General features: G+C 41.4%; 1 protein-coding gene across 5 annotated transcripts in view; it reads left to right on the top strand.

Moving 5' to 3' along the window:
- Nucleotides 1-15,725, top strand: part of TIAM2 (TIAM Rac1 associated GEF 2) — a 199,703-nt gene that overhangs the window by 80,103 nt on the left and 103,875 nt on the right. For all 5 annotated transcript variants that reach the window (XM_048488283.1, XM_048488301.1, XM_048488292.1 and 2 more), the window contains 3 exons: nt 1,881-2,316; nt 10,083-10,255; nt 14,099-14,323. In XM_048488283.1, coding sequence (XP_048344240.1) covers nt 1,881-2,316; nt 10,083-10,255; nt 14,099-14,323 — 834 coding nt within the window. The remainder of the gene's footprint in view (nt 1-1,880; nt 2,317-10,082; nt 10,256-14,098; nt 14,324-15,725) is intronic.

Genomic DNA, 15,725 nt, shown 5'->3' with positions numbered 1-15,725 from the left:
GGCTATTCGGCAGGTCATTAACACCATCATCGCCTCCAGGAATATCCACCACGCGCATATATGATTCCTCATGGAGGAACTTCGTATCCCTGGGCAGAGAAAAACCAGCAGATTTTCGTCCTTCCTGTCCCTGGAATTCTTCGGTACCTGCGTGAAGGGATTTGACGAAGGTCTGAGGAGTTCAGCTCTATGAGGAGGAAGGTTAGCCGGTCCTCTCCACCGTGTAGCCAAAATGCAGGGACTGCCAGTAAATGAGACATCCGGACATTCTGGGGTTTTCTCAAAGGAGTTTCCCTAAAACGGCCCCCGATGAATTCAACAGATTCCCGGCCATGGAGACTTAACACGCAGTCCTATCAGCCCTTACCGGGCCTCCTTTTGGGCCAGAAATTTCAGGGACATTAACCTCAAAGTGGCTCCGAGGGATAGAGCTAAAGGTAATTTCCATCGGTATACATCACTACCGCTAGGAGGATATTCGGAGGCTGAAAGCTCTATCAATTAACTCTGGTAAAACTGTGCGTATTCCATAGGGACAAGAGTGATCGTGCGCCCTGAAGGCCCACCTTCGTTTCCAAAGGTAGCCCGCTGCATTTCATCTCTAGGCAGGAGATCCCATGAATTCCAGCAGAACATCACCATCTCACTAGGAAAGACTTTGGCACCACTTAGACGTTAGAAGGGAGCTCAAAATTCATCACATCCGTGCACAAATTTATCAGAAACGCAGATTCCCTCTTTATTAGCGTCCCTTCTTCGCCCCTAATATAGGCGAACAGATTATTCAAAGGCATCCCTCAGCTGCACGCATCAAAGAGCCTGCGCCATTGGGGAGGCGTACCAAAGCCCTCTAACATTCCAGTCCCTCAGGGGATTTACTCCGCGGAGTCGCCGCCGCAACTAACGCAGCGAAATTTTAGGCGCCTTATCCAGCTGGGAGGATATTTGTAGAACGGCCGATTAATACGTTTGTCATTTATTAGACACTATAAAGCTGCAGAAATTTCCAGCCAAAGAGATGACCTTTAGCGCGGGAGTTTTAGAACACATATTCGGAGACTGAATTTACCCACCCGGATTCTGGGACACTGCTCAGGAAGTCCCATCCAGGATGCCCGATATCGCCTCCAGGAGAGCGGTCCATTGAGTACTCACACACAGAAGAGGCGCTTCTCACCAGATGGCCGATGAGGGGCATCCTGACACCTAAATTGTAAAAATCTCCATCGAAGTTACACTATTTTGAAAAAGAGTTAAAAGTTGCTTAGCCTTGGAATTAGCCTTGGAGCTCCGTTTTTCACATTATACGGTAATGTTCTGTGTTATATGTTGCCTTAACCTGTTGTCATTCTCCTGTTACACCTCCGTGAGATCCTAAATTCTGCTATACTGCTACGTCAATCGAGACTGGGGATCGAGGGGAGGTTCCAACCCAGCACAGGAAGTGACATCAATTAAGTCCTGCCTCCCTGAGCATAGGTTGGAAATCACCCATCCAGGATGCCCTCATCGCCGTCCAGGAGAAGGCCTCTTCAGGGTGAGTACCAATGGACCGTTTTCACAATACTGTGAGAAGTATGTGAATGATCTGGAGTTGTCAGCGATGTCTCTGATTTTAGCTGCCAGACTTTTGGCCAAAGAAGTAACAGCAATTACAAGGGAGTTATGAAGTTTCTTCCAAGCCCATTGAGTCAGTTTCTGGAATTTGCAGCGTGTGTTGCCGGCTTACAGTAACAAGGATGGATCTGCACTAGGTGTCAAATGGTGGCAAAATGTTATGAAGGGGGGTTTTTTGCAGCAGATATAATCAGGAGTCATGTTAAACTAAGCAATCTGGTTGCTATCTCAGATAACAGTGGGGTTGTTTCTCTTATTGATAGGAGCCGAAATGCAAAGATTCAAGCGAGTACTTGGACGCTGGAATGGAGAGTCTTCCTCCTGACTCTCTCGCCCCTTCGTTGTTCTCGGCTTCTCTGTGGTCCCCAAGCTCGAGCCAGATTTTCCCCCAGAGAAGTGAATCTGCCAGTGCGATCAACAGCGATGTCCTGAGACAGAACATTTACGACAACTTCATGAGGGAGCTTGACCTGAGCAAGACCAACCCTGAGCATCCAGACACTTCATCAGAAATGGAGGATTCGAGCAGTGAATCGCTGAGCTCTCTGGAACAGTTGGATCTGCTGTACGAAAAAGAGCAAGGAGTTGTCCGCAAAGCTGGGTGGCTGTTCTTCAAACCTCTTGTGACCTTACAGAAAGAAAAGAAACTTGAGCTAGTCACCCGGAGGAAGTGGAAACAATACTGGGTGACACTGAAAGGCAAGTCATGGCTTTTGCTTTTCACCAGTATAGAGTTCAGTGTTTAGCATTAGGTGGTGGAAAATGCTGCCAAGTCACAGCTGACTCATGACAACCCCATGTGGCTTTCTAGGCAAGAGATAATCAGAAGTGGTTTGCCATTGCCTGCCTCTGTGTACAACTAGTACCCGGAGCTGGCCTAGCTTAGCTTCTAAGGTTTGGCAAGATTGGACCAGCCTGGGCATTCCTGTCATCATCTTGCCACTGTCAAGGGTTCAAGGCTGGCTGTGGAGGTATTTCCTCAGTCGCCCAATATGAATCTTGGCTGCTTGGTCTGTACAAGGGGAGGCTTAAGCCTTCTCTGATGCTGCCCATCCTGGAATCTAGGCTAGGTGCTGCAGAGGTACTTTCTTTTCAGCTTACTTTTCTTACCTCTCAGGGCAGCAGGGAGGAAGGTGCTTGAAGTGGCTTAATAATTTGAGCCATGCTTGAATGCAGAAGTGATTTTAATTCAGTTCCTTGTAGCATGCGTGATTTATTCTGACTGTGTTGACATGAAAATTTCCTGAAATGGGTCAGGCTGTTTCAAGTCCATCCTGAGGGCCAAAGCAGATGTGGTAGAGAACACAGATTTTATCAGTCTATAAAAGGTAAGTTACACATACTCATCTGCAGTTCAGGTCAGAGGTGTGTGAGAAGTGCTGATTTAAATTTCAGGTCCTCTTTCTTTTTGCAAATCAAAACTGGGCTTCCCACACATCATTTTTAAAGAAAGAAAGGTAAATGTAAAAAGAAAGCATTTTCTCCCCCTTGGAAACTACTAACAGTTGGAGCCTTGTTTTGATTAGTGAAACAGAGTGGGACTTGAAAGGTTAAATCCCCTCTTTACTTCCTGCATGGCCCTGATCCAAATTGTAGTTGCACACATGTGCACAGTTTACTTTTTACATGCTGCCTGTTATGTTGCCATTGGTCCTCAGCCTCTTCCAGTAAAAATCAATAACAGAGCTGACCCACTTAGTACTGGAAAAAAAGATACTCTGTATATGCTTATAGCACCCTGTTGTATATTACAAGTTTCAGAGCACAGAAAACATTAGATTAAGTTTTAATGAGCCATAGCTGAAATTAATCCCTGGCTGCATTACATATTATAGGTTAATATTGCTTGGAATGCTGGAAGAAATTACATGTACTGAAAAGCATGGATTAAAAGTAAGGGTCCTCCAATTTAAAGCACTGCAAATAAATTTCAGCATTTCTTCAACTGGGTATTGTAGTTCATGGGGGTGAGGTGGGGTTTGTAACATTTAACAAGGTTTGCACTTGCCACATGTAAAATGAATGTGACATTAAAAGTCCCATGATTGGATGCCCCCTTTTAGGGAGGTCCTAAATTAGATTTGTGTGATGCTGAGCAGGGAGTGTTTAACTCTTTCCTGCCTCATGCTGTTTTTTTTAGTCTAAATCACCTCATAAAAAATTATCTGAAGGGGGGAAAGTACGTAAGGGGGGAAAGTACGTAAATGTTATATATGTATCTCGAATAGCTCTGGCCCTGTTTTGATCCCCCCCCCTCTCTCTGAAGTACGGAAAAAGATACAACAGTTGATCTGGTGTCATCTTTTCTAGTTTGCAGAATACACATGAACATTACCAAATATTTTTTATACTGTAAAGAGTCCCAAAGCAGTTTATAGTCACCCTCCTTTCTCCCCACAACAGGCACCTTGTGGGGTAGGTGGGGCGGAGAGAGTTCTGAGAGGATTCACAAGGAAAATTGTGACTGGCCCAAGGCTACCCATCAGGCTGCATGTGGAGGAATGGGGAATTGAACCTGGTTATCCAGATTAGAGTCCACTGACTCCTGTGGACGAGTGGGAATCATATCTGGTTCTCCAGATTAGAGCCTGCCTTTCTTAATCACTACACCTCACAGTCTCTGTGGAACAAGTGCCTAATTTAAAGAAACTTTTTAAAGAAGGGGAGAAAATTTTTTGTCACTGAGCAGCCAAATATACTTGGGTCTAATTAGTAGGTGGAAACAGCAATCTTTCTCTGACAATAAGCCTCATTGGAATCAGTGAAATTTATTTTCAAGAAAATATACATTGAATTAGCATGCTTATCAGCTTTTTATTTTACATGGGACAAAGGATTGTAAATAAAGAACCAGCCCTCTGGACACTTTATGTAGGAAAGAAATGCCCAATCAATTTTTATTTATCCATGTTAGTTTTGTAGCTCTAATGAAACCTGACTTGCATTTAAATAAGATGTAGCATATTTTTTGTAACTACTTATTCTACTCTGTGCGATTTTTAAATACTATTTGACAGATATGTGTGCCTCAAGAGAAAGCATGTGCATCTAGGATTTCTTGCACGGTATCAAAACTGACTTCTGTGATGTTATTGTCCATCCCTCCTTTGGATGTTGATGACTATTTCAAAAACATCCTAGCTTCGTAGGTTGAGGTCGAAAAACTCTCTTTTTAAATTGATGTGTGTGGGTTGTCTTAAATAATGCTTTCATTGTTAGGTACATGGAATCTGATTTGGCAAAAATCAATGAATTGGTGTCCTCATAACATCTGAATGGGGTGGGTATATGTTCTTGAGCATATGCTTAACTGTAAAACACACACACACACAAACTGTTTTCATTTGTTGCATGTGACTTCTATAAGCCCTCTTTTGATCTTTGTATAGTTTATCAATATCAGGAGGGATTATAACCATCTGGTTATCTGCCAGAACTGAATTGATAGGCGTCCTGAGACTTCAGCAGTGCTTAAAGGGCCATCAAGATTATTCTTTAAAATGAAATGTTTTTTCTTTCCATCTGTCCTGCCTAATTAATTTATCTGGGCAAAGGGTACTACATTTCATCCCCATTCTGATCATAGCACACATGTTGTAATCAGACCCTGGGGGATAGTAAGATAAAGGTTGTCTAGTCTCATCCAAAGGAAAGAGGTTGTGAGAGCTGTTATTTTTTAAACAAAAGTATCCTGCAACTCTGCCTGTTCATAAGAACAGAAATTAAAATCACTGCATTGAGTTGTCATTCTTCAATATGCAAACTCTTTGGAAAATTCTTAACACAGATTGTTAGATTTGTAAACATTAAACATTGGACATTGTCTCTAATATAAAAATGCAGTGTGGTTATCTATTTTGAATCAGGACTTATTCATTGTCAATGTGTATGTGTTAACCAAAAATTGCTGGTATGTATCTACCGTACTTTGTGGATTCCTTTTGAACACATTCTTTCATCCTCAGACATTGGTTCAGTTTGAGAGGAGAGTTCTTGACATATGCCTAGTTCAGTTTGGGATACTGTGTTGATAATTCAGGCTTTTTTACACAGCTCAAAGGCATTTCAGTGTTCGTGAGGGAACAATTTTTTTCAGTGACACAGCGGCATTACCTGGCTGAATGGGCAGCCCTTAATTTTGAAAAAGATCAATATAATTGGTTCTTCAGCTGTGGAATCAAAAATCTACCTGGACTGAAAGGGAAGAAGGTTCTATACCACTGGCAGTACCCTTTTGATCCATCACAGATGAAGAAAGATGATCATTCTTCTATTTTTAACTGTACTTTTAAAATACTTGGTTGCCTTCACACTTCACTGTATGGGAAAGGATGTGTACAGCCATCAAATAATTCAATTTTTTAAAACTAAAACTAAGGGAAAGGTCCTCAAAGTCCTAGGAAGTTACTGCAAAATATAGATTTCTGCGTTTTTTTTGCTGTTTTTAGTGTTTGTTTAAATCAATTGAGGGTGAACACTATTTTAATTGAGCTATTCAAAAGGAAGCTTATCTAGTGGCTAAAACAAGGTTTTTGAGTGCATGCAAATTAATCCTGGTATTTACAAGAAGACAAAAGTAATGACTACTGACATATCATTAGGGTTGACGCTAAAGACACTGAAATTTTTCCAAGATTTTCCAAGAAGTTCTTGGTTCCATCATCAGTCAAAAGGAAGACTGCAACCAACAAATCAGAAGTAGATTGAAACTGGGATGGGCAGCCCCAAAGGAACTAGAGTGTAAGGATGAGTTGCTGTCAACCAATATTTACATAGCATATACTATCATATTTCCCATAACTATGTATAGGAGTGAAAGGTGGTAATTGAAGAAAGTTGATTCATTTGAAATGAGGTGCTGGAGGAGAGTTTTGCGGACACTATGGACCACCAAAAAGCAGGACTACCAAATAAATCAGTTCTACATCAAATCAAGCCTGAACTCTCCCTAGAAGCTACAACGATTAAACCTAGGCTATTGCACTTCGCTCACATTATGTGAAGGCAAGAGTCACTGAAAACGATAGTAATGCTAGAAAAAGTTGAAGGAAGCAGGGATTGATGAGATAGATTGACTTAATCAAAGAAGCCACTACCCCTCAGTTTGCAAGACCTGAGCAAGGATGTTAATGATAGGATGTTTTGATGGTCATTAATTCCTAGTGTCACCATAAGTTGGAAATGTCTTTCCAGCACTTAAGACATAAATTTGCAGGAAGGAGGGAAAGAGATGTTGCGGTTCAATGCTGTTCAGCAAAATATGAACATCAGGATATGGAGAAGGGCCAATTCTGTTCTTACACAAAACTGTTGATGGGCACATCCTAGGATAACTTAAGATTTGTCAATAAGTATTGTACAGTTTTGTCTCCTTTTAAAATTCTTAATATTATGATGTATTCATTGATATTTGAGGACTATAAAATTTCTGAAGGATTTTTGAGATCATCAAACTTGAACTTACCTTGACTGAACACCTCATTTATATGCAAGTCAAGTTCCGTTATCAGATAACCTTTCTGCTATTCTCTGTTTCCCTGTAGTGCTGTGCCAAGCAGTTTTGTATCTGCACAGTCATAACTTGGCCTTCAGGGTCATGGTTGGTCATGCCTTGGAAAATAGAGTTTCATTTGTGATTTATATGATGCTGCTGGTGATTGCTTTTGCAGCCTTGTGCATATTCCCAGGGTCATGGTCATGTCATGATAATGACCTATGTGTCTAGCACAGATTTCTCCACAGTTGGATGTATCTCTTAAATGTCTTACATTGGATTCTTTGTAGTAAATTTATTCTTGATTGCAGCAGATTGGCTGCTTAAGCCCTGAAATGCATCTCTTCTAGATGTGTAAATTTTAAAGTAGAGTTTGTTTTTGTTTTTGCAAATGTGAAAGAAGAAAATATAATTGTCATGAGGCCAGGAAAGAAGATGGATGCACAACTTGATGCCAGGATCCCTCCACGGATTCAGCAGGCGTTAATGAATCCCTGGAAGAATAATGCTGTCGTTGACACACAGGCACTTTTTAAAATGTGTCCTTTTAAGTTGGGGGTGCCAGCATACATGGGAGATAGGGAAGATGGCAGCTGTGAAGAAGAAGCATCTACTTGTTCAGAGGCAGGCACAAAAAGTGTGGACTGTTAGGCTCCCATGATCCCTACCTGTAAAAAGGATGTGAGCCAAGCTGGTGGGTGACTTGGTACCTAGGGTGTTCCTAGGTATATTTGATACACATACCTCAGATATAATGAAAGCAAATTCACTGTCTGCTCACGCTTGTTGGCTAGTGCATTTGATGTCTATTCTGTAGTATTTCAAATAGAGGTTACTGAGAAATTACTCTTTGATGATAATTATTTGCTGTGTAAGTACCGTTCTATATGAGAAAAAATTAGTACGATTTCTATATATTTTGCAAGTATGTCATTTCAGTGGCACTCCCCCCACCCCACCCCATATTTTATCCTTACAACATCTTTGTGAAACAGGTTAAGTGGAGAGATTCTAGGCCCGTGGTGGCGAACCTTTGGCACTCCAGATGTTATGGACTACAATTCCCATCAGCCCCTGCCAGCATGGCCCATTGGCCATGCTGGCAGGGGCTGATGGGAATTGTAGTCCATAACATCTGGAGTGCCAAAGGTTCGCCACCACTGTTCTAGGCCAAAGCCGCTGTTTGTTCATAAGTCAGGCTCAGCACTCTGACTGCTATGCTTACCCCTGATTCTCTGTTTGCATTGTTTGTTAATTTGTTGGCTCCCCTCATTGTTATTTACTCAGGGCTTGATGCTGTTGGGAAGCAGGTCCCCCCCTCCCCCGCAGCACTGGTGTGCATTTGTGTGCTTCCCGTATTCCTCCCAGCTTTTTACCAATATTTCCCCAACCTGCTTTGCCAGTGAGTCTGGGGAAAGGTTGCAGGAATGCCTACATGGCTATTGCGTGAGTGCAAAAGTTTGGATTTTCATGTCCTGCTCACAAAGCAGCTATTTTTCTTGACTCTGTCCCTGTGGTGGCCATTTTCCCCTGCTGGGTGAGGACTTTGGAGTTTTTAAATTAGCGATTGAATATTGTTACTATATTATCATCATTTATGTGCCAGCTTTTCTGAATCACCAACTTCTATTTTTTGAAAAGAGCAGGTTTCTATATCCTTTTCCACCAAAAGATCTAAGTGAAATTAGTAAATTAATCTGCCACTTTTTGCTGGACCTTATGTATAGTGGAATGCTGCATGGGGGTCCTAATGCCTTTCTTTCTCCCTTTCTCCATTGTGCATGCAAGCCTAAACTGTGACTATGGCATTTACTTTGCCATCTCCTGGGATGGGGAGAGTCTTTCGCTCTCCCATCCATAGTTACCCCATTGCTGCTGCCCATGGGGCAGGGGGAGGACATCCAACAGCACATCTCCTTGTATGAGGGGGTGCCAGCTCACCTGTCCGGTAGCTGGGGGGATGCTGACTTCCAGATGCAAGGAGTCCTAAACTCCTTTGGGAGAGGGTTTGTCCCTACATGGGGAGAGGACTTTGCTTCCCATGCAGGGATGTGATGCCCTTCAGTGGACTGCATGACAGACCACTGCCCAGAGTACTCACGCACTTTGCTGTGTATGTGGTTGCCAGAACAAAGTGTGCTCTTCTTGTGGCCCTAACCCCACTGGGTCAGGGAACCTACTAATGTCTGCTCTCCCCTGGGTCCGTCCCTTTTTTTGCTGTCACAGGGCAGTGTGCCAGTGCTGTGCTCAGTCGAAACTGCACTGCTGCTCTTGTGCTGTCCTCCCATACTTTACCCTGGCGCTGGTATAGTGCCCACCACCACTGTAAATGCCCCTTTCACCAGTGGAAGAAACATTTACGCTAGTACCAGGGTTATGTTGCCGTCACAATATCTTCGTCGCCCCTCCACCATGAATTGCATTGCTAACACTTCAAACACTTCTCAGTTTTGTAAATAAAGCGTGTACTCTCTGCACTGATCATATTTAAAAGGAAAAAAAAACTAGGTGGCCTCTAATCTGGACAACCAGGTTTTATTGCCTTTGCAAGTTTGATTCCCCACTCCTCCACATGAACGTTGGGCACTTATCTGGTGAATTTGTTTCCCCACTCCTACACATGCAGTCTTCTGAGTGACCTTGCGTTAGTCACAGTTCTCACATAACTCTCTCAGATCCACCTACCTCACAAGGTGTCTGTTATGGGGAGAGGAAGGGGAGGAGTTTGTAAGCTGCTTTGAGACTTGTTGCAGTTGAGAAAAGCAAGGTATAAATCCAAACTCTTCTTCTTCCTGATAACACATGAATGTTGTCAATAATGGATCAATCTTTTATGGGTAGCCTTTTCCTGGTTATAACTACGCATGGGGTGAAAGTGTTAATCTTGTATTCCAGTAGGATATAGTTCAGCAAATCACAAAGATCCAAGCAGGGAGTTCATTTTTGTTTTTTTTGTTTTTCTTTTGAAAAGGATGCACCTTGCTGTTTTATGAGACTTATGGGAAAAACTCCATGGAGCAGAACAGCTCACCTCGATATGCTCTGTTGGCAGAAGACAGTGTAGTGCAGTCTTGTCCAGAACACCCCAAGAAGGAGAATGTTTTCTGCCTAAGCAATTCTTTTGGAGACGTCTACTTGTTCCAGGTATTCTTTTTATTTTATTTATCAAGAATTTTCATAATTTTTCACATCTTAAAAAAGAAAAAATACAATATATGTGTAATGTAGGCATTAATAAAAGCAACATAGTTAAAACCTATAGATACTAAAATGAGCAGGAAACAAACTTTTGATTAGAAATAACAAAATCCATGTGATAGTTATAAATGAAGCAAGTTATGGACTGAGGATAGATGAAGTTCAACACATCAAGTACTTTAACAAAAACAGACTACAGGATTTAAGAGAAAAATAACAAAAACTGTGTATAAATAATGTTGTATTTGTAATATGATGATTTATAAAGTTCCATAGCATATGCTCCAAAAAGTCCAAGTGAATAGAAAATTTCTGGTTTAGTGTGACCATACTGCTTTAATTTGGAATACTCTCAGCAGTGAGAAAATTCCTAAACCATGAAAAGAAGACTGGAATACTTTTTTTGCCAACTAGCTAAGCTGCCAATATCAAATAGGAAATAAGTACAAGTTTTTATTGGATATCATCTTGCTGACATCAGAATGCAGCAAAATATAGGCTACGATTACAGGAGGTGTGGTACTTCTGTCTAGGTAATACTTAAAACTTCTCACAGTGTACTTTTGTTTTTTTTGTCTCTTCATTAATTATATTTCAACCCCTAAACAGAAAAAAAATGTGCTGTTGCCCTGGCATGACATTCCAGTTTTGATGGATTTATCTATCTTCTTTCTGGATTCTCCAGCAAGCACAACTGTCTTCTTGCTTTATGACATTAATGCTTCTGCCTTTGCATGATGTGGCGGATCTGGCAGTGTAAAGTATAACTGTCTCTCTGAGCAAAGGCAGTTAGTAGACTCACCAGAAGACCTGTGACTCATTTAAAGAATTGCTAGTTGATTAACAGCATGTGTTTCAATCAGTTAACTTGATCAAATCACACAAATGTACATACAAAGAAACATGGTGCTTCTGAAAGTAGATAGTTGTACGATGGAGTGATAATCCTCTTGGTTTACAGTGATAATCATCTTGGAAGAGATATTCCCTCCAGGATGAGAGCGATCAGAGATTCCTTTTCTAAAATGGTGCCAATCAAGGATTTTTTAAAAAAATAATAATATTGCATTTAAAACAGTAACAACCTGTGTTAACTAAAGTTTTTTTTTAAAAAAATCAGCTGCCCAATTAATTGGACACACAACTGATGGGGTGGATCCATCTACTTGACTCATCAAAGATGGAAGACTTCCTAGCCTAAGGAACCTCCTTCAAACTCTGTTGAGCAGCGTGGCTTGATCCACCCCAGTTATTACTCTTTTATCTGCTGTGATCTCTAATGATACTGGCAAATTCTGGGCTATGGTTAATCACTTGGGCCAAATGAGGTCTTTTGCTCCTTCTTGCATCCCTCCTGATGTTTGGCATGATCATTTCCGTAAACTTTTTCAGGAGGTTAGGAATTGTAATGTCAGCCCTACCCCCTCTAATATTTCTTCCCCCAACTGGTCTCCTGTTTCATCTCATGTATTGGCTGAGCTAATAGAACAACTCAAAGGGGGGAAGGCTCCCAGGCCTGATGTTATCCTTTCTGAGGTTCTGAGGTCACACGTGGGTAGTGCCCCCCCTTTAGCTACTGTGTTCACACAAATCAACAACTTGGGTCTAGTTTACAAACCCTGGTTGTTTGTGGTAGTGGTACCCATCTACAAAAAAGGAGACAGCGCAGACCCTTCTAACTATCGCCCCATCAGCTTGCTTTCAGTTATTGGGAAAATCTATGCCACGTTTCTTCTACGGAAACTCCAGAACTGGGTTATACACTCACGTATTATTGGGATGGAACAAATTGGATTCACCAAAGGCATGTTCATGCTGGACCATGAGCTAGTTCTGGCCTATTTAGCTGTCAAATAGTCGTCTAGACCAGGGGTCTTCAACCTGTGGCTCTCCAGTTGTTCATGGATTACGTCCCACCAGCCCCTGCCAGCATGGCCAATTGGCCATGCTGGCAGGGGCTGATGGGAATTGTAGTCCATGAGCATCTGGAGAGCCACAGGTTGCAGACCCCTGGTCTAGACCCTGCAGCAGAATTTATGCTGCCTTTACTGATTCAAAGGCAGCTTTTGACACTGTTCCCAGATCACTCCTTTGGGCCAAGCTGGTTGCGCTAGGAATTGACAATCGACTACTCTTCCTTATAAGGCAGATGCACACAGGATCCACCTGTCATATTAAATGTTCCCAGGAAGGCCTTCTTAACTGATCCCATTGATTCTACCAAGGGGATCAGGCAAGGCTGTGGGCTGGCTGCTACCCTTTTTAACCTCTACCTGAGTGATCTCCTCTCAGTCCTTTGCAGGTCCTGATAAACCATGCTCCCAAGTTGTCCTCGCGCCATATTCCAATTCTGCTCTGTGCTGACGATTCTGTCTTGCTCTCTCGACCCAGAGTTGGATTGAGACGACTCATGAAGTGTTTTGCAGAGTAATGTGATTCCAATAGACTAACTATCAACTACGAAAAAAACACGATTATGGTTTTGTCCAGATCCTTAAAGAATTTCTACTGGAAATTAAACTTCCAATTGAACAGGTTAACTGTTTTAAATTTCTTGGCCTTCTCTTCTCCTACAACCTTTCATGGATCCCCCACAAAAAGGCAGTACTTACTTTGTCCTCAAACAGCATCTCCAGAATCCTCTGTTTGTTTGTTTTTACAGTAGAGGTCATTCCTTTATACCTGTCGCATTAAAAATCTTTAATGCGAAGATCGATTCCCAATTACTCTATGGGGTTCCAATATGGATACAGGCTGTTAACCATTCACTTTTTTTTATCAACTTGTCAATCATTCCTGGCAGTCATTCAGCCCTGCTTACTAATTATTCTTGGCATTCATTCTGTGGGAAATATGCATAATGGAGTTTTTGTTGGAGTTAAATTACCATTTTTAATACTTTCACTTAACCTTAAATCAGCAAGGGAAATAGGGATGCCATCAAATCACTGAATTCTCACCTTCTATCCATAATGTTGTTTCACAACATGGGGCAAGTGATCTTGTGCTCTAGACAGGAAAAATGGCGGGCTCAGCACTGTGATCTCTTTTTGATATCAATCCTGTGTCGCACATGGTATGTAGTCCCTCCCAGAGTATTCAGTATATTATCTAAATATAAAGAAAGGCTGCCCTGGCTATATTAACAGATTATAACAAGAATACAATAAATTGACTGTCTGGGTTTTTTTTTTTTGTTTCTTGATCCAATCAGGTACAGGGATGCTTGCATATAATGAAGGGTGGTTTGTATAGTTTTCTTGCACAGAAACAACTTCTTTCTTGGCGGGAAAAATACTTTTTTTTGCAGAGAGCCCTGACTGCATTGCAGAAATCAGCTGCTAATTAATAAATGTGTTCATATTAACAGCTATTGGTCAGTAGCTGAAGTTGTGATTTTCTTTCTCTTGGAGTCAACTAGGTGGATTCTGGTTTGTAAATACTTCCATATGCAACTTTCACATTTAATTGCATCCTTCCAGCCAAGCACCATTTTATCTTTAATTTTTTTAAAATTCCCCTTTTGACAAAGATCAAGCTTTACTAGCAATTACAGTTGCCAGCTGCTCAAGGGAATGGTGAGCTATCACAAACCTTTTATTATTTCTTTGCTTGGAGAGAAAAAAGGTTGCATAGGGGAGTCATGGAGCAGTAGGTACAGTGTTAAGATGAATCGTTCTGTGGTGACTTCCTATAGTTTTCTTTGCTTCTTTTGAAACCGACTGGATTTTATTTTAGCATTCTTTGTTTATAATGCTCATTTTTGTTTTGGGTATGTTCCTTTTTTAGGCATCTAGCCAGACCGACCTTGAAAACTGGATAACAGCAATACACTCTGCTTCTGCTTCTCTCTTTGCTAAGAAATTTGGAAAAGAGGATACAGTCAAACTTCTGAAAAATCAGACCAAGAGCCTCATCCAGAAGATTGACATGGATAGTAAGATGAGAAAGATGGCAGAGCTTCAACTTTCAATTGTTAGTGATCCAAAAAACAGGAAAGCCATTGAGAACCAGGTAGTGAAATAATTAGTTAATTTCTGCACATTATCTCATTCATAGTATAAGATCTGTTTATACTTTTGGGCTTGAGAACAAACTTCCCAAAGGAAGAACACTACACACAGGGATACTTCCTGTTGCCTGTGTGATACAGACAGTGGCTTAAAAAAACCATCATAGACAGCTGTGCTACCATATATACTCGAGTATAAGCCAACTTTTTCAGCACATTTTTTATGCTGAAAAAGCCCCCCATAACTTATACTCGAGTATATACGGTAATTCCAAGATGGTGGCGGCAGCTGTGGCTGCTGTGGGGATCTGGTAAGCATGTTGCTGCTTTTTCTCTAAATCACCAGAGAACCGTAAAAACAAGCTGTAAGAGCAGCCTGCATAGCATAACAAGTAGGTTGTTTGTGTGTGTGTGTGTGTGTGTGTTGAAAGAAACCGAGGCATTTCTCTCCTAAGGGTTATTGGTGTGTTGCATTCTAGATAAATACAATTCTTCATACAGTAGTTTACTGCCAAATACTGATGTTGCTGAAGACAAAGACTTTCTTTGGATCAAAGTTTAGGCTGGCCTGGCTATGAATCCCAGAATTATTCTACATTTGGAGGAAAACAGTGTTTCATTTGTGTTCCTAGAGTGCTGGAAAGCTGCTCATCCCTAATGCAAACTGTGTTAAGCAACTCTATCTCATCTTGCTCCCAAATCTTCTGTTTTTAGCTGCTACTGAGTCAAGTTCGAAAGCTTATACTCGAGTCAATAAGTTTCCCAGTTTTTTGTGGTAAAATGAGGTGCCTCGGTTTATATTCGGGTCAGCTTATACTCGTGTATATATGGTAATAGTCAAGTTTTCCCATATGTGGAAATGTCACTCCCTCTACTATCCTGGAAGAGGCACACCAAAATTTCATGGCACATCCTGCGTAAATTGAGGACTTTTATTGGAACCCAGAACATGTGACATACAAATGCCGATTGGTTTGGTAACTTCACAAATAAATAACCCAGCTCTTGCTAGCACCTCTTGTAGATAGTTCTACATCTGTTCAACAGGGAAATATAACTTCTTCCATCTGTGAATGAGACTCCCCCCGTGGGAATGTGCCTTCTAGCTACCTCATGCAACATAAGAAGCCAGTACAGAAATCGGTTCATTATATAATTTCAACAAGGGCTGGTTTCCTGTTCAAAGATCGCTTCAGAATCTAATACTAGGTTTCTGGATTGTATTTTGATGCCAATAAAGGCCTATGTATGTATGTACTAGCTTTCTGTAGCCTGATCATATCTGAGACATGATTTTTTTCTATGCCTGAAGTTAGTTGAATAATGCTCATGTGGCTGATTACCCCCCCAGCGCTCTGGTGGGTAATCTTATCCTGATGTGCTTTCTGTTTGTGGCCCGCCAAG

Source organism: Sphaerodactylus townsendi, linkage group LG01, assembly GCF_021028975.2.
Source record: "Sphaerodactylus townsendi isolate TG3544 linkage group LG01, MPM_Stown_v2.3, whole genome shotgun sequence".
In the NCBI taxonomy this organism is placed as follows: domain Eukaryota; kingdom Metazoa; phylum Chordata; class Lepidosauria; order Squamata; family Sphaerodactylidae; genus Sphaerodactylus; species Sphaerodactylus townsendi.
Note: the sequence above shows the minus strand (reverse complement) of the source record. Positions and strands in the feature narration are given on the sequence as shown.